Below are 26331 nucleotides of genomic sequence, written 5' to 3'. Positions count from 1 at the left end.
GTTACAGTCTGCTGCTCTCCTTTCCCTTATGCTTTACACTGCTGGTCTTTGTTAATATTGACTGCTGAGTGTAAGGCTACTTTCACACTAGCGTCGTGCGACGCACGTCGCAATGCGTCATTTTGGCGAAAAAACGCATCCTGCAAAGTTGCCCGCAGGATGCGTTTTTTCTCCATTGACTTACATTAGCAACGCATTGCCACACGTCGCATCCGTCGTGCGATGGATGCGTCGTGTTTTGGCGGCCGCGACGCACACAAAAACGTTACATGTAACGTTTTTTGGTGCGTCGTGTACGCCATTTTCGACCGCGCATGCGCGGCCGAAACTCCGCCCCCTCCTCCCCGGACATTACAATGGGGCAGCGGATGCGTTGAAAAACTGCATCCGCTGCCCCCGTTGGGCAAAACTTTCACAACGTGCGACGCTACGTCGCCCCGATGCAGGGCGACGTGCGTCGCACGATGCTAGTGTGAAAGTAGCCTAACATGAGCACAGCTTTGGTAGTCTCATCTCCATAGATACCGGACACTGATTTCAAAGGCTCCACATTTAACTTGTGCACCTCACCCTGGGGTGGAGATATGGTGAACAACCTCCCACCCACTCTTCAGCTGTTCACAAAATCTCAGCCCTTAATGTGGCTGATTAACCCCTCTCAGCACTCAGTATGCTGGGGCATTTTTCCAGGTTCATATCACTGAGGCTAATGTCCTGAGAGAGGCCATCTCCTCGCTAGTATTTTACCAGTGATCTGCTCAATTTGTTTTTTTGGAGTCATTTTCCCAATCCATAAAGTAATAAGCATATTTGCTAAAATATCACGGACTGCTGCAGACCCTTTAGCCTAAGTGCACACAGTGCGGATCCTCCCGCGGATTTTACTAAATCCGCTGGTCAAATGACCAGCATTTTTCCTACGGATTTCATCCTTTTTTGTGCGGTTTTCCACCTGCGGATTTGTAGAATGGAGCTGGTGGAAAACTGCAGCAACACCGCACAAAAGAAGCGACATGCTGCTTTTTTTTTTTTTTCCGCACAAAAACCACGCGGAAAAATCCGCAGCATGTGCACAGCGGTTTTTTTTGTTTTTTTTTTTACATGGGCTATAATGGTACTGTACATCACCTGCAGTTCTGCTGCGGATCCGGAGGGCCAAATCCGCTCCGGATCCTCAGTAGAAACCGCACCGTGTGCACAGAGCCTTACCATTTTTCCCTGCACAGTGGTGCTGACAGCAATCGGGCCGATCAGGCAACTGTAACCAGATGCATTCATTTGAATAGTTTTGTTGCAGTTTCCCTGCACAGCGCATGGCTGTGTGCCGCACCCCCATTCATTTTCAGGGTTTGTAAGTGTCCCTTGGGTTATCCCCAACCCCTTCCTTACCAATCATAAAGTGACATTAGAGGGACTTTGTTGGCACAGAATGATTGTTCAAAACAAGTACAGGCACTCGTTACATCGTGGCAGGGCAAAATAGTGCACCTTCCCACCTTCTTGTTATCTCTGCATCTCCACGCCCCTCTTCTTTGACAGCAGAGACTTCATAGAGCCAGAGAAGGGCGGAGATTTGGGTTGATCGAATAGCTTTGGATAAGTCCTGATCTGAATAGCTGCATCGGGAACCCGGATGCCTGAGCGCTCCCGATAATCAGCTGTTCTGCTCCGCAGCTGCTTGTGTCGCGGCTGTGTGACAGTCATAACACACAGGCTCTCCGTGCATGCATTGTGCCTGTCACACAGCCGCGACACATGCAGCTGCGGAGCCGGACAGCTGATTATCTGGAGCACACCAGGAATCAGGTTAGCGCTATAGCTATTCAAATAAGCGATTCAATCAACACTAGTGGCGATAGATGGAAACCAAGCAGGTGGGAGGGTGTATTTAAACGTTTGGCCACACCAAGGGTGCACTGAGCACCGGTACTTGGTTTGAACAGTCATCCTGGCTGACAGAGGCCCTTTAACAGATTTAGTAGTTTTTAGAATCGAGAAACCACAATTGCTTCATTAAATGTATGTAGCAAACTTTTATTTCTAGGAATTTAAAGTAGTTGTTTAAAATTTTAAAAAAATGTTGTAAGAGCATTATTTTAAAAAAGTCAATCCTTTTTTTTTTTTTTTTTTTTGCTCTTTGACCCCTTCCTTATAGGAACACAGTCTAGAAATTGCTTTATTCTGAAGTATTTTTTATCATCATCCTAAATCAGTCATGTCTAAATGTTGCTGTGTACGTGTAGGATAATTTCCTGCTCACGAGTTCCTTTGGTGACTGAGCCATCCCTGATGATTTGTCCAGCAGCGCTCTGTGCTGTCTGTCCGCTACACATGAGCGCATGTGTGTTCCCCATGATAGAGCCACTGCAAAGACATCTTTGACTCATCAGAGGGCGAGCAAAAGCCGAATCTGCAGACCAAAATCACACATGCTCCCATACTCATTACTGTTGACCAAACCAGTCGTTGTCAGCGGGTTTGGCCATATCCAAGAGAAACCCACGCAAACACGGGGAGAACATACAGACTCCTTGGTGGGATTTGAGCCCAGGACCCCAGTGCTGCAAGGCTGCAGTGCTAACCACTGAGCCACCGAGTATCCGGAGCTTTACACCTGGGCATTAAGGATGAAGGGGGTCATGAATGATCTGAGACGCAGAGGATTTCTGTTTTAATTGTAAAATGAGACAAAATAAGTTTAAAGGTGGAAATTATTAGGAAATTGCTGTTTTTGTTTTATTTTTTGTTTAACTTTTTCTCTGTCAGGTATTCCTTTAAAATTGTAGGCACCCTTTTTAATCAATTTTAGGCAAAAGTATAACAGATTTCAACTCCCCGTCAACACTTGTTCTGCTTGCTTGTATGGGGACTGTGCTAAGGCCTGTTTCACACTTGCTTTTTTTTGCAGCGCGTTTTTCCCGCAAAAAAACGCATTGAAAAACGCATACAAAAGCATACAACTGCTGCGTTTTTTTCAAGCATTTTTATGAGCATGCATGAAAAAAACGCAGCGTTTTTATGCGTTTGTATGCGTTTTTAGTGCGTTTTTACCGCGTTTGCGTTTTTTTCCAACATTAGGTGGCCCCTCACACTAACCCAAACCATGACTTTACTAACCCTAACCCTGACCCTAACCCTGACCCTAACCCTTAACCAAACCATACTTAACCCTAACCCTGACCCTTAACCAAACCATACTTAACCCTAACCCAAACCCTAACTAACCTTAACCCTAACCCTGACCCTAACCCTTAACCAAACCATACTTAACCCTAACCCTGACCCTAACCCTTAACCAAACCATACTTAACCCTAACCCTGACCCTAACCCTGACCCTAAACCCCCTTAACTAACCCTAACTTTACCCAAACCCCTAAATTCCATTGTCTAAACTAATGGTAAAAAAAAAATGCATGTGCAAAAAAACGCATACATAAGCATGCCAATGCGCACATATGCTCACCACAGACTTATAATGGGTGTCTTGCTGTAAAAAAACGCATTGCGCGCGCATGCGTTTTTTTGAGGCAAATCGGACGCACAAAAAATGCAACAAGTTGCATTTTGTGCGCCCGAGCGCATACCGCAAAAAAACGCATGCGCGGTAAAACGCGTACAAACGCATGTGTATGCGCACATAAGCGCATCCCATGCAAAGTATAGGAAAAAAAACCGCATGCGCTATTTAGCGCTAAATTACCGCGAAAAAAAACGCAAATGTGAAACCAGCCTTAGGTCAATAAAAATGGTTGGGAAGTTAAACTACAGAATGTGCAAAAGTCTTTAAAAAAATGTTTGGTTACATAGAACTGAAATGCACTGGTTAGAGGTTTACTCAATGGAGCTCCGCAATAGTAAGGAGCTCTGACATTGTCAGCAGCTTTTTGGAGGCATCTAGTTATACAACAGGCCGAATAGATTTCAGCTTTTAAAATTATTCACTTGGGAAGAACTCCCTAATCAGCTAGTCATGCTAAATTAATAATTGCACCCAAGTCTCTACCTTGCAATTAATATTTGATGCTCTGCACCGATGAAAGACCTTTGTGTCAGCTACTTTGGCAGAGCTGTTCCTAAATTAACTTTATAATTCTTTAAATGCTTTCTACATCAATTTTTAGTTTGTCTTGCAACTTCCAAGGCAGTAATCCAATGACACAATTCTAAAATTTGTAGGAAAAAAAAAAAAAGGTATTGTTTCTTGCACTTTCTGATAAAGTTAAATGGTCACTTGTTTCAACACACTTTGCCTAAAAAAAACAGTAGGAGCAAAAAATTTGAGGTCATCTTATCAGACATTTTTTCTTCGTGTTCGCCCACAATGGCAAGCCAACATTAAAAAAAAAACAAAACAAAAAAAAAAACAACAAACAAACATGCGAAGTTTAGAGTTTCTAGATGTGTTCCCTTGATTCTGTTCTCCTCTGAACCGATTTTATATATAACAGAAATTGTCAGCGCAATTTTTGGACAACTTTACAAAGCATGACTTTTTGCACTAAAAAGTTGCAAAAAGGTTGAAAACAAATATAAAGATTTATTTAGTTTTGAAGAATTTGACGTGTAAAAACTTAGCCAAAACGCGTTACGTTTTTAATTAAAAAAATCTTTTTTTAACATTGGAGATATTTCCCTACTGTGGGACCACACACTTGGGTCTTTAACCGCTTCATGTCTATATTGTTTGAGGCTATGTTCAAATAGTGTTTTAGGCTCATTGACCGTAATGATGCAGACGGAGTCAATGTCTACATCATATAAAGCGTATACAGACAAAAATTATATCCAAGACTTGACCATGATGTCCAACAGAGTACACAGGACAGAAAGCTTTAAAAAGGTGTAGTTGAAGGAGGAACACATTGAAATAATATGCCAACTTAAGCCTCATCCAGACGTCACGTACGCAAGACACAAATCTAGTACTACCGATGGTCATCAATATTTTGGATCAGTGCGTAATCGGTTTTGGTGAGTCTTTCTGGTACACTGAGGCCATCTGTTTGCTGTACATGTTTTTCACAAACCCAGTCACATTTTGCACAAACTGTGAAAAAATAGACAGACATGTGAACAGCTACATAGACTGCAATGGGTACGTATTGCATCTGTGAAAAACACAGATAGAACACTTATATGCAACATGGCCGTCCGGGTGAGGCCTTCTACAGACTTAGTAAATCCCCACCACTACAGAGGTCCTTCAGTTCCTTCTTGAAGTCACGCATGCAGAACAACTTCGGTTCTAAAAAAACTGACCCTAAATGGCCATCATAATCATCAATGGAACCGCTCTGCTTCAATTTGAATAATTGATGGTACTGATCACTTTTGCACATGTATCCCAGTCGTCTGTTCCTAAGGCCACGTTCTCACGTTCAGTATTTGGTCAGTATTTTACCTCAGTATGTGTAAGCCAAAACCAGGAGCGGAACAGTCAGCGGAAAAGTCTTATAGAAACCCGTCACCGCTTCTGGATTTATCACCCACTCCTGGTTTTGGCTTACACATACTGATGTAAAATACTGACCAAATACTGAACGAGGGCTAATAAAGAACAGGCAAGCAGAATATGAACTTAGCCTTAATAATTGCAATAATTCTTGCATCATGCAAAAATCTGACCTCTACTCTGTAATCAATCACCATTGCATTAACGCTAGATAAAAAAAATACTGTAGTATCCTTAGTAACAACATGAGTGGGCGGACAAGTTAAAGTAGAGTACTTTACTTGCTGCCATCACTTAACAGTCTGAAGGCCATTTATTACGTGCAGCTTTCCTCACAAATATAGGACACATTTTCTGATGACTGAAGTGCTGAGGAGAGTGTGGGCCAATTTTCACTAAAGGCACGAAGGCAGCACCATACTACGAAGGAAAACGCTACTCTGAACCCCAGAGTTCTTGGCTGGCTAAACTACTGGAGCATAGATAAGAACTTCTACCCATGGCAAATTCTTGTGCATGGACTATAGGGTGGCCTCAAAGTGTTTTTTTAATTTTACCGCCGGAATGGTGTCACTAATGCAAATTCCCTGCCATTAGTAATATTGTTAATTATTTCTTGGTTGAGGACGGTCCGGAGGATTATCACTAAAATGAAAGATTCTTATTAGGGCTTGATAATGGGCTTGAGACATCACCGCTACAAATAGAAGGGTGATGTGGACGGATTCTGTTGCCCAGATAGAGTGGAGAGCATTCAAAGGGGTAAAATTGGTCTATGCCCCGGAAGTGTGTCCTACATGTGAAGACTTCCGGGGCATAGACCGCACTGGAAAATACCGGCGCTTGCGCAGTAACAATTTTATGCTTCGCCCACAGTTGGGCAAAGCATACTGCACAGGCGCCGGGGGCCTTTACACTGCGTAAGTGCAGAAACCAATGGCGTCTGTGGTATTCGCAGAAGATTACGTGAAGCAAGCCGAGGAGGTGGGGGGGGGAGGGGAGAGAAGACCACTAAGTCACGCCCATCGGACCGGACCGCGGCGATTTGCATGCATCCCCAACAAGCTAAAAAGGTATTTATGCCTCAAAGGTGCGGGGTCGGGGGGAGTCAAAAGCCCAAATAGAATCCTTATGGGACGCACAATTTAGTGATATCGTTACATAATATCACTAAATATGGGTGACAGATTCCCTTTAAAAGCAGCATTTTTAACCATATCCACTCTCCTCCTCATAAAACTGAGCCAAAGACATGCATTATGAAATTCACCAAATACAATGTAACCATTTCCTAATGGGTTCCCAATAAATGTATTTCTCAAAATGGTTTATTAGGTCACCAGCCATACATAACAACCATGATTTAAAAGTATTAACCAGCATTTTCATCCAGAATTCAACACATTATATGTAAATATTAGTAAGGTACTGTTACTAGGTATGCTAAGATGAACAGATTTGTGGTCACCACAGGGAATAATAAAAGATTGTGTGAGTAACGCACATAAGGGATTCCATTTTTGGCAAGTTCCAACAAAGTCACAAAGCTCCTGCCACACAGGAGCCCATTCACATTACACAACTTAAGGACATGATCATCCTCCGAATACACATTCATCTCATTGAATTCTTTGGTTGTGGAATATCTAGTGTTTTGAATTCTAATGTTTTTAATTCTCTCAACATTTACGCCACTAAGTTTTAGCCTCTTCACGCCATTTTCCAATTTTTTCGTTTTACTCCCCCTCTTCTAGTAGCCATAACTTTTTTTTTTCTGGACACAACCAATTGAGGGCCTTGCAGGAAAAGCTGTACTTTTGAATGACACCATTTATTTTTATTATGTGACGCACTGGAAAGCAGAAAAAAAAAAAAAAAATTCCAGATGTGCTAAAATTGCAATTTGAGAAATATTTATTTACCATGTTCACTAAACAGTGAAACTGACCTATCTTCGGGTCGGTAGGATTATGCAGATAATAATAATTATAATAATTTTTATTTATATAGCGCCAACATATTCCGCAGCACTTTACAATTAAGCGGGGACATGTACAGACAATAAATTCAATACAAGTTAAGACAATTCAAACAGTGACATTAGGAGTGAGGTCCCTGCTCGCAAGCTTACAATCTACAAGATACCAAACATGTCTAGCTTGTTAGGTTTGTGTTTTTTTATATACGATGTGAAAGAAAAAAAAAATTGGGAAATTTGTATAAAAAACAAGTCGTAAACTTAGTAGTCCCTCTAGGGGACTTGAAGCTGCGATCAACCATCATCTGCCGGGAAAGATGCTGGCTAAGCGTGCAAGCCCACATCAAAGGCAGGGACACAACATATGACATACATGTAACATCATAGGTCGTGAAGCAGTTAATATAGGTGAGTCGGCTCTCCTGCCATATTTGTTTTAGTGAATATTAATTTTGTAGTGCTTCTCCAGACTTCCGGCATTGCTCTGTTCCTCTATTATTCTTCCTAAAAAATATCACATTGAGGCTAAGTTCACACGTAGCGGAACTCTTGCGGAAATTACCGCGAGAATTCCGGAATTCCATTTCGCGGGAAAAATCGAATTTTAAATTCCCGCGATTTTCCCGCGGAAAAACTAGCATTTTGCAAGCGTAATTAGCTTGCAAAATGCTAGCGTTTTCCAAGCGATCTGTAGCATCGCTTAAAGAACTGATTGACAGGTTGGTCACACTCGTCAAACACAGTGTTTGACAAGTGTGACCAACTTTTTACTATTGAGGCTGCCTATGCGGCATCAGTAGTAAAAGATAAAATGTTTAAAAAAAATTAAAAATGGTGTTATTCTTACCTTCCGACGTCCCGCGCAGCCGTTCCCAGTAATCCTTTGCGACAATTACCGCGATGACGTACGTTGTAGCGGGATCGCGACGTCTCGCGGTCATTCGCGATGACGTCGTGCGAATGACCGCGAGACTTCGCGATCCCGCGAGAACGGACGCCATAGCGGGCATTTTTGCAAAGGATTACTGGGAACGAGAGCATGGAGAGAGGCGGGAAGGCTGCGCGGGACGTCGGAAGGTGAGAATAACAATATTTTTTATTTTAAATTCTATTTTTTACAGGGATATGGTACCCAGAGCCCGGAGGACAGTCTCCTCTCCTCCGGACCGTGGGTACCATTCTCAATTGTTCTGCTTACTTTTCGAATGGTGTGCACAGCCACATGCGGGAAGAAAGCGGAACAATGCATTCCTATGGGTGCGGGATCGCTGCGATTCCGCAAAATTAATGAGCATGCTGCGGTTTTTACCGCGAAGCGATTCCGCCGCGGTAAAAACCGCAGCATTAGCACAGCATTGCGGAATCCCACAGGAACGCATGGAATGCTTATTTTTCGCGGCAAAATCACGCGGTTAAAACTGCCGCGGAAAAGCGAAAAAAATGCAACGTGTGAACTCAGCCTGACAGTTTGGTGTCATCTCTCCTCTTTTCAAAAGGAGTGTTTCTAAATACAGTGAGCAACGGATTAGGCTGAGCAAAAATAAAAGGTGGCAGCCCAACAAAGAGTAGCAATGACCTGAAATTCTTCCTAAATTCCTAGTAGGGATTACATAGGAACAGGACACTGCTTAGGGAGAAAAGATGCTCCAGAATTTTTACATTAGAAATAACGAAAGTATTAGGCATGTCAGAAATGACGACTAGTGACGATTCAGCACTAAAATGCACGAGTGGACGGGCAAGCAGGTTGGACGGGCTCGATATGAGAAGCGAGTATAATGGAAGTCAATGGGAAACTGGAGCACTTTTCCGGAGGACCCTAAAAGGAGGGCTGGAGAGGCAGGAAAATCGCTGAAATGGACTGAAAAATAGTGCTCAATTGGAATGAGCACAAGGGGAAGATTCCTGTACGAATCTGAGACTCCCAGGTAACAATGGTGTCAGAGTATTACCCCACTTTTACAGACTGACAATACAACAACATACAAAACCAAAGAAAAATGGATTTTACAGGAAAAACAACATTAGGAAATATTCTGAAACACACAAAGGCTATGCGAACAATGAAAGAACTACCAAAAATTATAAATAAAGGGAGACTCCAATACGCCCTGTGTTAGGCCGAGATCACACTACCGTGTGTGATGCGAGAAACTCGCACAAGTCTCTCACATCAACACCCGGCACTAACGCTGGCATTTGGGACCGGAGCTGCGGCTGCATAGAAATACATGCAGATCCGGCCCCGAGTGCCGGCAGCAGCGCCGAGTATTGATGCGAGAGACTCGTGCGAGCTTCTCGCATCACACACGGTAGTGTGATCCCGGCCTTAGACATAAAAGAGGGCCATATACACATTCTGTTCAAATTGTTAGACTCCTAGATTCAAAGAGGCTATGCCTCAAGTGAAAGGGATGCCAAAAATTAGAAGGAGAGACTGCAATAGACCCTGGAAGACACGTAGAGGAGGGCCTCAAAAAACTTTTTTTCCCCCCAATTTTTAAGGAGTGGGACACATAGATTGGTGTCAACAGGGCAGACAAGTACGCCTGCACAGAAGCACGATGCTGGGGAGCGATGAAGCAACAGGAGGGCGGCGTCGCAAGAAGATTGGAGGCGCCAGACCCGGACCTGAGAGCACCCATCGGACCGCCCCCTCGAGTGTGTATAATAAGACTTATTTTTCTTATCTTTCAGGTCGGATCGGGGGCTTATCTACAACATTATTTAGAATGTTTTCTTATAATGTAAAAGTTTAGGCACACCTGGTCAAAATTACTGTTACTGTGAACAGTTAAGCAAGTTGAAGATAAAATGATCTCTAAAAGGCCTAAAGTTAAAAATGACAATTTCAATGTATTTTAAGCAAAAGTAGGCCAATGCAAAAGTTTGGACACCCTGCACAGTTAGTACCTATTAGCACCCCTTTTAGCAAGTATCACAGGTTGTAATTTCTTTTTGTACCCAGCCAATAGTCTTTCAGTTCGAGGGATTTTCATCCATTTTCCCTTGGAAAATTCTTCCAGTTCTGTGAGATTCCTGGGTTGTCTTGCATGCACTGCCATTTTAAGGTCTAGTCACAGATTTTCAATGATGTTCAGATCAGAGGACTGTGAGGGCCATTGTAAAACCTTCAGCTTGTGCCTTTTGAGGTAGTATATTGTGGATTTTGATGTGCGTTTACAATTATCCATTATAGAAGCCAATCAACTTCAGATTTTTACAAATGGTGTTCTGTTTGCATTAAGAATATGTTGAAATGTCATTGAATCCATTCTTCCCTCTATCCTTGAATTGTCCCCATGCCATTGGCTGCAACCCAACCACAAAGTGTGAGGTCCACCCTCGTGGTTGGCAAGACTGTCTGTTCCTGAAATTCTGTGTCCTTTTTTCTCAATATTCCTTTTTTAGCCTCAGCTTGTTTAGATGTTCTTTTGCAAGGTTAGAGGAGGCTGGGTTTTTATAAAGCTTGGAAATTTTCATCACCTGGTCTTTCCTAATGATTATAGTTAACAAGCCATAACCCTATGCCCAAACTCTTACATGCCACTGTAATGCCAGTAGCCAACGTGGCTATGGCATTACAGTTATGGCAGGCAATCCCAGCATGTTTATTAGCTGTCTACCAGCCCCAACAAGTGGAGCGGTGATTGAGCACCTGCCATGCTTGATCAAGTAAAGTGTACCCAAGCACCCCAATGATGACCGCATTTTATTTTTGTTAAGCATTACAAACAGTTGTATGAAGCAGACTCAAGAGCGGAGCCTGCTTCATACCAAGCAGCTGTGGGCTGTGTTACAACTGGAACTGCAGAAAATGCTTCTTAGGCTATGTGTACACCTGCGGAATTGCCGTGGCAATTCCGCAACTCCCTGCCCCGGGAAATACGCATGCGGATTCCCGCGAAAAACTAACGTTTTGCAAGCGTAATTAGCTTGCAGAATGCTAGCGTTTTCCAAGCGATCTGTAGCATCGCTTGGAGAACTGATTGACAGGTTGGTCACACTTGTCAAACATAGTGTTTGACGAGAGTGACCAACTTTTTACTATTGATGCTGCCTATGCGGCATCAATAGTAAATAGATATAATGTTAAAAATGATGAAAAAAAAATTTAAAAATCGTGATATTCTCACCTTCCGGCGGCTCCCAGCAAGTCCTGTTCCCAGTGATGCCTTGCAACAATGACATCAAATGACGTAGCATCATGCGAGACCGCTACGTCATCACAGGTCATTGTCGCAAGGCATCACTGGGAACGGGAGTTGGAGGGAGCATCGCTAAGGCCTGGGAAGGCTGCGAGGGATGCTGGAAGGTGAGAATATCACGATTTTTTATTTTTTTAACAGGGATATGGTACCCAGTCCTGAAGGAGAGTCTCTTCTCCTCCAGACCCTGGGTACCATCCGCACATTTTTGGCTTACTTTGCGCATGGCCACATGCGGAAAGAAAGTGGATCAATGCATTCCTATGTGAGCGGAATTTAAAAAAAATAAATAAATAAAATAGCTAATCTAGCCATTACTTTACTGTTAATCTATTTTGCCTCACCCGTCCCATCTACTGATTCTTGTTGAATTTAATGTTCCAGTGTGTTAAATGTGTTTCTTGCATTCTCAAAATTAGACTTTAATGTCCAAGTCTGGGCCATGAAAGGTGATGAAAATAAGACATGCTCCGAGTCTCTGAGACTGGAGAGACAGTTTTTTTAACCTGCTGCATCTATAACTCAATGAAACTATGGGTCAGTGTGCTGTCGAAAAGAACAAAACGGACAGCACTAGGATGTGTCTGTGTCAAAGTATATGTCTGAATGTAGCCTTTTGCATTTATGAAAATTCGGAAAATTTTAAAACATTTTCAATTTTCTAACTTTGAATTTTTATGCCCTTCAACCAGATAGTCACACAAAAAACTCCACATGCTACAGATACAGAAACAAGTCGTGGAAACGTAGTGGGGAGTGTAGTCTCTTTCTACATTATTTTACCAGTCGTGACTTGCGAGGGCCGACATACTGCACCCAGGCGGCTGCGAGGGCCGACATACTGCACCCAGGCGGCTGCGAGGGCCGACATACTGCACCCAGGCGGCTGCGAGGGCCGACATACTGCACCCAGGCGGCTGCGAGGGCCGACATACTGCACCCAGGCGGCTGCGAGGGCCGACATACTGCACACAGGCGGCTGCGAGGGCCGACATACTGCACACAGGCGGCTGCGAGGGCCGACATACTGCACACAGGCGGCTGCGAGGGCCGACATACTGCACACAGGCGACTGCGAGGGCCGACATACTGCACACAGGCGACTGCGAGGGCCGACATACTGCACACAGGCGACTGCGAGGGCCGACATACTGCACACAGGCGACTGCGAGGGCCGACATACTGCACACAGGCGACTGCGAGGGCTGACATACTGCACACAGGCGACTGCGAGGGCCGACATACTGCACACAGGCGACTGCGAGGGCCGACATACTGCACACAGGCGACTGCGAGGGCCGACATACTGCACACAGGCGACTGCGAGGGCCGACATACTGCACACAGGCGACTGCGAGGGCCGACATACTGCACACAGGCGACTGCGAGGGCCGACATACTGCACACAGGCGACTGCGAGGGCCGACATACTGCACACAGGCGACTGCGAGGGCCGACATACTGCACACAGGCGACTGCGAGGGCCGACATACTGCACACAGGCGACTGCGAGGGCCGACATACTGCACACAGGCGACTGCGAGGGCCGACATACTGCACCCAGGCGGCTGCGAGGGCCGACATACTGCACACAGGCGACATCACAATTATCGCATGTAAGCGATCAAGTGATGACAGAGCAAACTGACAAGCAGAGCCAAATCCTAACATTGTGCAAGTTATGGTAATAGCTTTAGATACAGTGACAAATGTTAGCCCTGGTCGAAAAAAAAAAACCTTTAAAAAAAATAATGCAATGGTTTTGTATAGATGAAAGGTTGGCTCTCAGAATCAAGTCCTCTGGTGGGCCAAATGTTCTCCAGTCCAAAACTGGCAGTGACTATAATTTGCTTTCTCAGTAATGTGAAAATCTATAATAACGGAACACAGATTTCAACTCTGAATTGAGAGCAACGGAACAATCCAGAGAAAGAGAGAAGGAGATTTATCAAATAAAACAAACTACAATGTTTCTCATCTTATTGTATACTATTTATGTATAAAACAAAATATTAAAACAATGGTTACTCTAAGCCAGAGGTTCCCAACCCGAAGTTCTGACCTTGGAAGCCACAATCAGCTATGAAACAGAGCCGCGAGACAAATCCAACTCAGAGAGGGTCGCAAGCCACATCCAGCTCCGGCACCACTCACATTAGTGACACCCAAAGCTCCCATTACTGGTAATGACAGCAAAAGCTTTTCCACTAAAATGACACCAAGGCAGTATGCCAAGCTCCAGGGTTTCGAATCGGATCTGCTCTTCTGTGCAAGGCTACACACAAGTCACGATGCTAATGCACCAAGCTGGCAGACAGCCACAAGACACACATCAATGGTTCCGCAAGCCACGTTGTGGCTCTCGAGCTACTGGTTTGGGACTCCTGCTCTAAGCTATGGAAAGAGAGCCTTTGGCTGAAAGTCACAAAATTTAGGAGAAAAATTATACTTTTTGGCCACAAATATGCAATGCAAAAAAAGTTAACATTTAAAGTATGGGCACTCAACATCATTTTCAGGTAGAATACACCTGGAACCCACCTGAAAAAGTGCAAACCAAAAAAGCAAACGCAAAAAGGACTGAACACACGCACTGCAACGGCTAAAAGAAGTGACTGGTCCATTCATCTAGCAGCTTCCGTTTGGAACCCATCAGTATGTTATATATGGAAAGGAATAAGAAGGACCAGTTGCAGAACCGCCCCAAAAGCGGTCCAAAAATAAGTCAGAAAAAAAAAAAAAAAAAATTATATACTCACTGGCCACTTTATTAGGTACACCTGTCCAACTGTGTGTTAAGACTTAATTTCTAATCAGCCAATCACATGGCGGCAACTCAGTGCATTTAGGCATGTAGACATGGTCAAGACAATCTCCTGCAGTTCAAACCGAGCATCAGTATGGGGAAGAAAGGTGATTTGAGTGCCTTTGAACGTGGCATGATTGTTGGTGCCAGAAGGGCTGGTCTGAGTATTTCAGAAACTGCTGATCTACTGGGATTTTCACGCACAACCATCTCTAGGGTTTACAGAGAATGGTCCGAAAAAGAAAAAAAATCCAGTGAGCGGCAGTTCTGTGGCCGGAAATGCCTTGTTGATGCCAGAGGTCAGAGGAGAATGGGCAGACTGGTTCGAGCTGATAGAAAGGCAACAGTGACTCAAATTGCCACCCGTTACAACCAAGGTAGGCAGAAGAGCATCTCTGAACGCACAGTGCGTCGAACTTTGAGGCAGATGGGCTACAGCAGCAGAAGACCACACTGGGTACCACTCCTCTCAGCTAAGAACAGGCATCTGATGGCTACTTTCAGCAGGATAATGCGCCATGTCATAAAGCTCGAATCATCTCAGATTGGTTTCTTGAACATGACAATGAGTTCACTGTACTCAAATGGCCTCCTCAGTCACCAGATCTCAATCCAATAGAGCATCTTTGGGATGTGGTGGAACGGGAGATTCGCATCAGGGATGTGCAGCCGACAAATCTGCGCCAACTGTGTGATGCCATCATGTCAATATGGTCCAAAATCTCTGAGGAATGCTTCCAGCACCTTGTTGAATCTCTGCCACGAAGAATTGAGGCAGTTCTGAAGGCAAAAGGGGGTCCAACCCGTTACTAGCATGGTGTACCTAATAAAGTGGCCAGTGAGTGTATATATATATATATATATATATATATATATATACGGATACACCAGGGTCTGAATGATGCAGTGGGTACAAACCCTTAGGGTCTGTGCCCACGCTGCGTATTCTGCTGCGGATCCGCAGCGGTTTTGGTCCTGCGGATCCGCAGCAATTTCTGCTGCGGTGTACAGTACCATTATAACCTATGGAAACAGAAATCCGCAGTGCACACTGTGCGGAATTTTCCGCGCGGATTTGCTGCAGTTTCAAAACCGCAGCATGTCAATTCTTTGTGCGGATTCCGCTGCGGTTTAGCACCTGCTCCATGACAGGTGTCAAACTGCAGGGGAAAACCGCAGGCTAAACCGCAGAAAATCTGCAGATAAACCGCAGGTCTTTTGACCTGTGGTTTTACACAAATCCGCGCGGAAAATTCCGCAGGACAATCCGCAGCGTGTGCACACAGCCTTAGGCCGGGGTCACACTTGTGAGAAACTTGCACGAGTCTCGCGTCTCAATACCCGGCACTCTGACAGGAGCACTCAGCTGCATAGAAATACATGGAGCCGCACACTCCGGTCCGAGTGTTGGGTATTGAGGCGAGAGACTCGTGCGACTTTCTCGCAAGTGTGACCCTGGCCTTAGACTAGAATATGGACTGACAGACAGCAGCACTTTCACAAGACATTATGTATTAACCAAAGTGTTAACAGTATACAAGGCGCTCCGGATTTTGGCTATTCGGCCTGTTACCGCTCTGTGCTGGGGAAGAATGGCACCAGGCACAAGAGGCAGGTAAGCTGCATTTACCCGCCTGTTACTGCTTACATAGTTTTTTGGATTTTTGCAAAGTCCCAGATACCCTCTTTAAAGGTACTGTCACACTTAGCGATGTACCAGCGATCCCGACCAGCGATATGACGCGGTCAGGATCGCTGGTACATCGCTAAGTGGTCGCTAGTGAGCCACCACACAGGCAGATCTCACCAGCGACATCGCTGGGGACGGGGGTCGCTACTTACCTGTCACACCAGGAGATCCTGATGTCCTCCCGCCCGCGTCCACGCTCGTCTCTCCACAAGAAGCGCCGCAGGAAGCTGACGACGAGAAACAGTCCTGGACGTTCTCGCGCGATCAGCGGGGGAGCGGTCGGAGGTAAATATCACACACAGCGATATCGCTAGCAATATCACTATAACGTCACAAGTTATAGCGATATTGCTAGCGATATTGCTTAGTGTGACAGTACCTTAAGAGTCAAAAAAATAAATATTCAACTTTCACAAAACTTGCAAAAAGTCAGTTTTTATAGGGAACTGAGGCTTCACTTGACAGCTGGAATAAGAGGGGCAAGCAATAAAACTTCTGGTGACATTTTTAATCTCTCCCGAGAATTGTGAGTCATTACTATAAGGCCATTTTCACATGGTCAGTATGTGTAAGCCAAAACCAAGAGTGGAACAATCAGAAGAAGAGAATAATAGAAACACGTCACCGGTTCTGGATTTATCACCCACTTCTGGTTTTGGCTTACACATACTGATGTAAAAAACTGACCAAATACTGAACGTGTGAACGTGGCCTGACCCCACCCAGTGATGCAATCAGTCTCCTGTATGAGGATACTGGCGGTCATGCAGGCCTCCGTTTCCAGGCCACCTGACTTTCTGGTTGTTGAGGGGTGCTCCTGCCCAAAAGCTGGCTTGGACAACACTCTCCTTATGCTGATCTATGCAGCCACGGAACAGCAGAGCTCAGCAGCTAATTAGGAGAGAGAGCTTGTAAGCGCGTTTTTTTGGTTCAGCCACCACTCCAAGCCAGCAGAGGTGGTCGAGTCACCTTGGCATCAAGAAATATAAAATTAAACAAATGTGACTACCACTTGATTCAAAGGAGAGACAGTAGACCAGCTCTCATAATCAGTGGGGTCCCAGCAGTGAGACCCCTGGCAGTCATCTACTTTTCACCTATCCTATGATTAGATACGGTGTCAACTTTGGGAAAACCCCTTTAATTGCAAATGCATTACTAGGTGAAAGTAAAAATGATCTCAGAAGCCGACCTGTAAGGCAACGTTCGCACCAGGAGTTTTTGATATATTGCGGATGTTCTGCACCCATTAAGTTAATTGCATTTCTGGGAAAATATGCAGCATAAAAACTCACCAAAAACACATGGTGGGAACGTAACCTAAGATTCTGGGGCCCAGGGGAAAAACGTGACAAAACTAATATCAATACTACCAATTTCTTTCATGATCCGGGACAGATGGCCTGTTGTGCACCCCCATTGCGGTACCCGGCCTTACAAACCAGCCAGACCCATAATGACTATTTTTAACTACACAAGTGGAAAACTTTTGGGAGCAATTGGCAGGGCTCCATCCACAGAGGTAGCAGAGCAGCGCTCACCCCCAGGATAAATCATGGATACAATTATGGTGGAAATAGTGTTATGGAAACACGAACAGGTTCTCTGACCCAGGCGGCGCATTCTGGGCAGTAGGGCACAAGCCCAGCACAGGCCAGTGCCAGGTGGGCACCCAGGTGGGCTATCAGGAGTTGTAGGAGTACCTCCATTGTCCCTGGTGAGCAGCCTCCATCCCAGAATGACAGGGACCCATCCCCAAGTGAGCAGTGTGGGGGGCGCTGCCCTGTGTACCGGCTGCCAGTGCAGACCCCCACTCTGCTCATGGGCTGGGGGCCATGCTGGGCACCCTCAGGGGGCATTATCTGCACCGGGCCAGTAACAGACAAAAGAGCAGCGAATCTCTTTTCATCTCCCCTCCTCCCCCTCTCTCATGCTCTCCTCCTCTTCCCCACCATCCTTCCTTCTTTTCTCACCTCCGGTCCCGTCCGAGTTCTCGTTCAAGCTGCCCGAGGAGTCGTGGTGAGTGCCCACACACCCTCCCATGGGTGCCGGCGGGGGCAGCCTCGGCCGTTATCTCCCTCTTGCCTTCTCACGGGCGGGCGCGCTCACGCTGCGCGTCACCGAAGGCGGGGACGAGGAAGAGAGATGAGAACGTCGCGAGCGCGCGCCTCTGACGTCACTGTTCTCCACACCCCCTCTCTGTCGGCCCCGTTGTACCGTGCTGATGACGTCACTGAGCTGGGTCCATACAGCCGCTCTCATTGGCTGTGTGCGGGGAGGACGGGAGCCGGCATGTGCCTATATAACGGCGCAGTTCGCCGCCGCTATTCCCTGAGCCAGGGGTTTCCGGCCTTCCGAGAGCTTGTCAGCAGCTTCCCTCAGTCTCTGCGCCACAGACATAGCATCAGGCCTATAATCAGGAAGCGTGTGTGTACAGAACCCTATGTAATGCACTCTTACTGCAGAGAAACCGCACCTTCTAAGTGCTTGTTCACACCACTGTATTTTTGTCTAAGTACTGTCCGTAAAAACAGACCATGCTCAGACCAATGTTGCTCTATGGGCAGATGAGTGATTTTTTTTCATAGGCCGGAGTCACACTGGCGAGGAATACGGGGGAGTGAGAGGCGCTAAAAGCACGCATTAGACACGGACCAATGATTCTCTATGGGGTCACTCGCACCAGCCGTATATTTCTCCTCCGTATCCTACGCTCCGTGCCACTCGCAGCATGCTGCGATTGTCAGCGTACTACGCCCGTAATACGCCAATGCAAGTCTATGGGTGCGCAAAAAATACGCATTACACACGGAACACACGTGTGACCTGCGAGCAATACGCAGGTCTTTTGGCTGGTGAACAGGAAATGGGCCAATCCATCATCAGGAAGCGTAGACATGCAAATGAGCTCAAAAAGCGCTCCAGACATCCAGGAAGTCAGCCTCCACGGAGTACAGCAGCAGCATGGCGTCCACATATATTAATGTAGAGATGCTCATTGTGCTGGTGCAGGAGCGTCCCGAAATATGGGACCCACGCGACGCAAACTATGCGAACCGCACAAGAAAGGAGGCGTCATGGGGGCGCATCTGTCGCCAGATGTACCATGAGTTCGGTGACAGACCACGTGATGAGCAGCATAAAATTCGTAAGTGCAACCATAAAAATATAATTAACCTTAGCGCGCGCTATAAAATGAATCTACAATCAGCCCCCCCCCCCTTCCTGTGCATGTACTTTTATTAGCCTCATGAGGCCGTTACATTAGGATGTGACACGTGGCTTCACACAGCCATAATTAGGGGTTAGGCCACAAGCTCCTCATCCTCCTAGCCACTAAAATTAGTTTCAGGGGAGCTAATGAGACCCTGGGTATCGGCCCAATTACATATGCCACCATGGGTAGAACGCACACCCCAGAAGGCCCCATGCCTAGACTACTGTTTGAAAATGTGACCTCTCAAATATGTGATTTTGACAATCTTTCCTGTCACATTGCAGTGGAAGATGTGATGAAACGGTGGAGAAGCATCCGGGACCAGTACCGCCGGGAACGCCAGCAGCGGTCCAGGAGTGGGGATGCTGGCCATGTCAAGCGCAAATATATCTACTATGACCGGCTGAACTTCCTCACCCCAATTCTGGCTCTGAGACCGTAAGTACATACCTCACACCACATGACACAAAAACATTACACAAATACTTTACAGGGACAAAAATATTGATGTATTTTTGCCTCTGTTCTATTTCATAACAGAACTCAATCCAACCTTACGGATCGAGGAACGGCCTCAGAGGCAGAGCCCATTATTGATCCTGTAGGGGATGAGGTGGCTGGCCCATCTTCTCCCCCTACAAGAAGGATGTCTGAAGAGGAGGCATCACAAGACCACACAATGGGTGCCCGACACAACACACCACCAGGACGGTCTGCCTCTGCAACCTCACCCATCCTGGAAGAGATGGGCAACTTGAGCAGCAGCCCAACTGCCCAGATCAGGCCCTCCCCAAAGGCTGCTCTTGCATCACGGCGAATAAGAAGAAGGCGGCAGGTCGCCATTCAAGAGAGCCGGACCCATGTGGACACTGGGGTGCTGAATTACTTGTCCAGAGTCACTACAGATGATGGTGAGGAGGCCCATGCACGTAGCCTCACCCTTTATCTCCGTGCCCTTACCCGTGAGGTCAGGCTCCGTATTAGGGGGTGTATTCAGATCCTGCTTGATGCAAGCACCCCCCCCAATACCCCATATGAGGTGTTTGAATTTCTGGAGAGGTGGCAGCTCTCACGAAGAAATTTAATGCGCATGAGACCATCCACACAGATGCTTGCTCAAGCAGGGTCTGAACAGCCCCTAATACGTGGGCCAACACCTCAACCCCTTCCTCCCCCTACCCATCCTTCTATTCCGCAGCCCCAAATGTCTTCATCAAGCCAACCCCACCAATATGGCCACTTGTACCCACCCAGTGTTGGAGGCTGGTCCCAACCTGGTTGGGGACGATCTGGCTATCTTGGTGGGTATGAGCCACGGGCCTACCAGAGCCAACAAGAAGCCCCTCACCATCATCATTATTACTCTGGGCAGTATCACCAACAGGCCCAGGAGGCTGGACAACAACAGCATCATGGGCAACAGTATGGCCCCACACAGGGCGATGTTGGCCACAATGTCCAGCAGCACCCACAGGCTGTTCCTCCCCGATCCCCTTCCCCTACATATGAGGATTTATGAATCAAAAATTTGGAGATGTCCAGTGACATGTAACTGGTGCTTCTAATCTAGTCAAAAAAACAGGTGTTCTCCTTCACCAACATTTAGAACATAATTTAACACTCACATTTTTAAACAATGTTTTCCAAACATATGAAACAATCCATCATAACAGGCAACGCTACCTCACGCCTTTCACACAGATATTACATGTGTGTATAAAAGAGAATATTTAAATGCGCTATACTGTTACCTGAAAGGCTGAAAATACAGTAATCACTTGCTAATGCATAGGAAAGGCGTGCTTGCCTTTAGTTACCGTATTTTTCGCTTTATAAGACGCTCCGGATTATAAGACGCACCCCAAATTTTGAGGAGAAAAATAGGAAAAAAACTTTATTTTTAATAAAATGGTGGTGCATCTTATAATCCATGCGTCTTATTGCTTTCCAGGGGTGGTGATGGAGGAGGCCGGAGTGGAACATTGCTGCTGGGATGAGGGGGTGTTTTGATGTGCAGCGTGCCGCTGCCGGTGTCTGTTACTGCCGCCGCCCTCTGTCCCCTGATGCTTGCCACCACCGCCACGCTCTGTCCCCCGGTGCCTGCTTGCCACCACCGCCGCACTCTGTCCCCCAGTGCTTGCCACCACCGCCACGCTGTCCCCCGGTGCCTGCTTGCCACCACCGCCGCGCTCTCCCCCGGTTCTTACCGCCACCACCGCGCTCTGTCCCCCCGGTGTTTGCCGCCATCGCCGCGCTCTGTCCCGTTCTGAGGGTACTTGCCGCGGCACTCTGTGCCCTGATGCTGCCGCTGCGCTGTCCGCCACCGCCGCGCTCCTGTCCCCCGGTGGTTTCTACCGCCGCCGCCGCGCTCTGTCCCGTTCAGCGTGGGGGGGTCTCTGTCGCTCCATGCCTGCTTTCTTCCTGGAAAATGGCCGCCGCGCATGCGCAGACGGACATCTCGGCACTGAAATCTCGGGAGATGAGATTTCAGCGCTGAAATCTCATCTCCCGAGATTTCAGTGCCGAGATGTCCGTCTGCGCATGCGCGGCGGCCATTTTCCAGGAAGAAAGCAGGCATGGAGCGACAGAGACCCCCCCACGCTGAACGGGACAGAGGGCGGCGGTGGGGCGGAAGAAACCACCGGGGGACAGGAGCGCGGCGGTGGCGGACAGCGCAGCGGCAGCATCAGGGCACAGAGTGCCGCGGCAAGTACCCTCAGTGGCAGCGCAAATGTATATCCTCTTTGTAAGACGCACCCCCTTTTTCCCCTCAATTTTGGGGGAAAAAAAGTGCGTCTTACAAAGCGGAAAATACGGTAAGTAGTCAACTTTGTTATTAGCATTGTCTAGCAAAGCAATTTGAGGCGACCAGCATTCTCAATATCACGCTCTCTCTATGTCTTAACAAGTGAGTTTTGTATTTTCATCCTTTCCAGTATAGCATGCTTAAATATTGTCTGTTCTACAGACAGGTAATATCTGTGTGAAAGATGTGAGGTAGCCTTGCCTGTCATGGTGGAATCTTTCTATGATTGGAAAACATTATGAGGAAATGTGAGTGTTATCTTATTCACTTTATTTTGGTGATGGAGCTCACCCTTTGTTGCCTAATCAAGGTTAATGTAGGCATGCAGCAATGTTGTAATTGCATAATGTTTGGTGCATTTTTTTGCCGTAATGTTAATGTTACACCAAGTTAAAGAAGGCCCAAAAGGTCTTTTTGGCCATTGCCAAATTTGTGTTCTGGCAAAATTATGTTTGCCTTTAAGCAAAACAAACAAAAAAAAGGCAAAACTAAAAATTTGCTCACTCAACTGAATGGCAGACTGGAGTACCCGCCATTTGGCACAAAGAATCCCAAAGGAACATTCCACCAGTCGCCTAGCATGTGATAGGCGCAAGTTAAAAATTGTGCGCCTGTGGTCAAGGTTGCGCCGGGGATATGGCCTCATGACATTACGTGATAACTGAAAGGCCTCATCTGCCACAAGGACATAAGGGACTGATTGTTCGGGGGAGCCTGGTAGCTGGCGTGGTGGTGGGAGATCCAACTGGTTGGTGCGTAGCCGCCGACCCATTATGGAAGTATTGAAGACTCTAGAGTCTCCCGTCCTTCCATAGGCCCCAATGTCAACAATTATAAACTTATATTGAGGGTCTACCAGAGCCAACAATACAACAGAAAAGTATTGCTTATAATTGAAGAATTGGTACCCTGAGTTCGGCGGCTTACGCACCCTGATATGTTTGCCATCCAGGGCCCCAATACAATTTGGAAACTGGCAGTCCTCCTCAAAGTCCCTTGAAATCCTTAACCAGTCTTCCATCCTGGGCTCGGGTAGGACCACCTGATGGAGTCTTGTCCAGATTTCTGCACATGTAGACCTCACTATGCCTGAAATGGTGGACTTTCCAATGAGAAACTCATGGTGGAGGGCGGCATAAGACAGGCCAGTGGACAGGAAGCTGTAGAACAACAGAAATAGTACAGGTTAGAATGGCTAAAGTAAAAAAAAATCAGTTACATGCCGACCAAACTTGGTAGGAAATGAGAGATAACAACACACACATATGTGGTGGCACAATGACTAAGTGATATGCAGGACATATTAGATGTAACATTCTGCTGTGTCAGGTGAAACATATTTTGAGTAAGATGAGGGTATTAAACATTGTCCAAGAAGGCCAAAAAACATAAATTAACACACACATTATGAACATAGAGAATGTGGTCGTGGAGTACATACCGTATTGTGAGTAGAAGTCGCTCCTCTGCAGATATGGCTTTGCGCATCCTAGTGTCCTGAAAGGTGATCCCAGGGCGCACTGTCTCCAAGAGGCGATCAAATGTGGAAATGCTCATTCGACAGTACTGGTAAAATTTGTCCGGATGCTCCCGCAGAGACGAATAGAGGCGGTGAAAATGCCCTCTTGTGAGTCGTTGCCTCAAAAGTGGATGTACCCACATGCGTCTCCTCCTCCGCGGATCCACTATCACAGGATATGGTTGGCCAAAGCGCCGTGAAAAAAGCCAGGTAAAGAGAACCTGCTCGGTTGTATTGAATGTCAGACCCTCTGCCATGCTGCACAAAGAACACCAACACACCTCGTGAAAGCAAGGTGAGAAATGTACAGAATGTAGGCAGCCACCTGTTTCTGAGTGTCTAAATAGGGTGCAGGCTAATGATTTAAATTGTTTGCAGGCCTCAAAACCGTTAAATGTCCATTTTGCAAGGCTGCGAGAAAATCTCGCCATACGGATTGCATACGGATTACATACGGAGACACACATGCGCAAAATACGCGACCTCACCTTGCTTACGGATGACCTGCGGACCACTATTTAGTGGTCATTGATCCGTATTACGCATGTAAAATACTGACCGTATTTTGCGCAGGTTAGTGTGACTCCAGCCTTAGACTAAATCTACTTGCGAAAAAAATCACAGGGTGCACAAGGGTCTGCCGGTGACACTCGCTCATTCACGTGCGTAGCTGTGTAAAAAGAAATGGGAAGCCATACGGAGGCGCAGTACAGCACCTGGGATTTATGGCTGCGCTGCGGGAAACTAGATGGTCCTGTTAGTAATGGCGGCTGCTGTAACAGAAGGCCCGAGCGCGACCGCTTCATTTATTTCTATGCGGCTGTGACAATCGGGGCGGGAGAGCCGCAGCCAGTCCGAGTACTGCGGTCCGATGCGTGCGGCCTGCGCCCGAATGATTGTAGGCCGGCGGGATCAGGAGTGTTCACAAGCATGAGACTTTGTGCCGGCACATAGTAATAATACCCTCCTGTGCCTCCACATAGTAATAATACCCTCCTATGCCGCCACATAGTAATAATACCCTCCTGTGCCGCCACATAGTAATAATACCCTCCTGTGCCGCCACATAGTAATGATACCCTCCCGTGCCGCCACATAGTAATAATACCCTCCTGTGCCTCCACATAGTAATAATACCCTCCTGTGCCGCCACATAGTAATAATACCCTCCCGTGCCTCCACATAGTAATAATACCCTCCCGTGCCGCCACATAGTAATAATACCCTCCTGTGCCTCCACATAGTAATAATACCCTCCTGTGCCGCCACATAGTAATAATACCCTCCTGTGCCGCCACATAGTAATAATACCCTCCTGTGCCGCCACATAGTAATAATACCCTCCCGTGCCGCCACATAGTAATAATACCCTCCTGTGCCTCCACATAGTAATAATACCCTCCCGTGCCTCCACATAGTAATAATACCCTCCCGTGCCGCCACATAGTAATAATACCCTCCCGTGCCGCCACATAGTAATAATACCCTCCTGTGCCTCCACATAGTAATAATACCCTCCTGTGCCGCCACATAGTAATAATACCCTCTTGTGCCGCCACATAGTAATAATACCCTCCTGTGCCGCCACATAGTAATAATACCCTCCCGTGCCGCCACATAGTAATAATACCCTCCTGTGCCTCCACATACCGTGTTTCCCCGAAAGTAAGACCCTGTCTTACATTAATTTTACCCCAAAAAGTCCCACCCTGTCTTACTTTCGGGGGAGGTCTTACCATTAGCCGAAAAAAAATGACAATTTCTTTTTAACCAATAAATTAACATTTATTAACATGCTGTTATACCCCATAACAGTGCCGTATCCCACTGCACACAGCCCCACACCCCATAACAGTGCCGTATCCAACTGCACACAGCCCCACACCCCATAACAGTGCCGTATCCCACTGCACACAGCCCCATACCCTATACAGTATATGTTTCCCTACTTGGTTTTTAAATGCTGGACGTTTTCCTCTGCGGTGCGGCTGTGGGTGCGGAAGGCCGGTGCTGCAGGGAACGCTGTGCCAATCAGCAGGGAAACAGCAGTGACGTGGGGCTGGGGCGGCCAATTACAGCCCGAGCTGCTGGACCAATCAGTGCTCGAGCCGGGGGCCGGCGGTGACGTGGGGAACAGGGGCGGCCAATGAGCTGTTGAGCTGGGCGGATTGCAAGGTTAACACGGTGAGTTAACCCCATGAGCGCTGGACCCGCCCAGCTGCACCTGAGGACACCTCTGGAGCCTGGGGACCCAATGGGGGACAGCGGCGGCCCAAAGGTAAGGGCCTTACATTTCACAGCGGCCCCCAACCCTGCCTTACATTCGGGGGGGTCCTACTTTCGGGGATACACGGTAGTAATAATACCCTCCTGTGCCGCCACATAGTAATAATACCCTCCCGTGCCGGCACATAGTAATAATACCCTCCTGTGCCTCCACATAGTAATAATACCCTTCTGTGCCTCCACATAGTAATAATGCCCTCCCGTGCCGCCACATAGTAATAATACCCTCCTATGCCGCCACATAGTAATAATAAACCCCTGTGCCTCCACATAGTAATAATACCCTCCTATGCCGCCACATAGTAATAATACCCTCCCGTGCCTCCACATAGTAATAATACCCTCCCGTGCCGCCACATAGTAATAAT

The 26331-nt window shown here is 46.8% G+C and overlaps 2 protein-coding genes across 2 annotated transcripts in view; one reads left to right on the top strand and one right to left on the bottom strand.

Annotated features, from left to right (window-relative positions):
• The window catches only part of UBTD2 (ubiquitin domain containing 2), a 76432-nt gene extending 58052 nt beyond the window's left edge, over positions 1 to 18380 (bottom strand). The window contains exon 1 of the mRNA XM_073575219.1: positions 18109 to 18380. Coding sequence (XP_073431320.1) covers positions 18109 to 18178 — 70 coding nt within the window. The 5' untranslated portion in view covers positions 18179 to 18380. The remainder of the gene's footprint in view (positions 1 to 18108) is intronic.
• A 1112-nt stretch (positions 18381 to 19492) lies between these two features.
• Positions 19493 to 21496, top strand: LOC141089015 (uncharacterized). The gene is made up of 2 exons (XM_073575293.1): positions 19493 to 19790; positions 19893 to 21496. Exons 1-2 carry the CDS (start codon positions 19534 to 19536, stop codon positions 20869 to 20871), a joined length of 1236 nt encoding a protein of 411 aa, XP_073431394.1. The 5' UTR covers positions 19493 to 19533; the 3' UTR covers positions 20872 to 21496.
• Positions 21497 to 26331: the final 4835 nt, after the last annotated feature.

Source organism: Dendrobates tinctorius, unplaced genomic scaffold (assembly GCF_039654945.1).
Source record: "Dendrobates tinctorius isolate UK_male_01 unplaced genomic scaffold, ASM3965494v1 ptg000043l, whole genome shotgun sequence".
Lineage (NCBI taxonomy): Eukaryota > Metazoa > Chordata > Amphibia > Anura > Dendrobatidae > Dendrobates > Dendrobates tinctorius.
This window is presented reverse-complemented; position numbering and strand designations above follow the sequence as displayed.

Excerpts from the sequence above, each read along its gene's own strand:
- LOC141089015 (XM_073575293.1), top strand. The coding sequence starts at position 19,534 with ATGGGTAGAACGCACACCCCAGAAGGCCCCATGCCTAGACTACTGTTT. Across the intron at positions 19,791-19,892 it reads CCAATTCTGGCTCTGAGACC|AACTCAATCCAACCTTACGG; the intron begins GTAAGTACATAC and ends ATTTCATAACAG.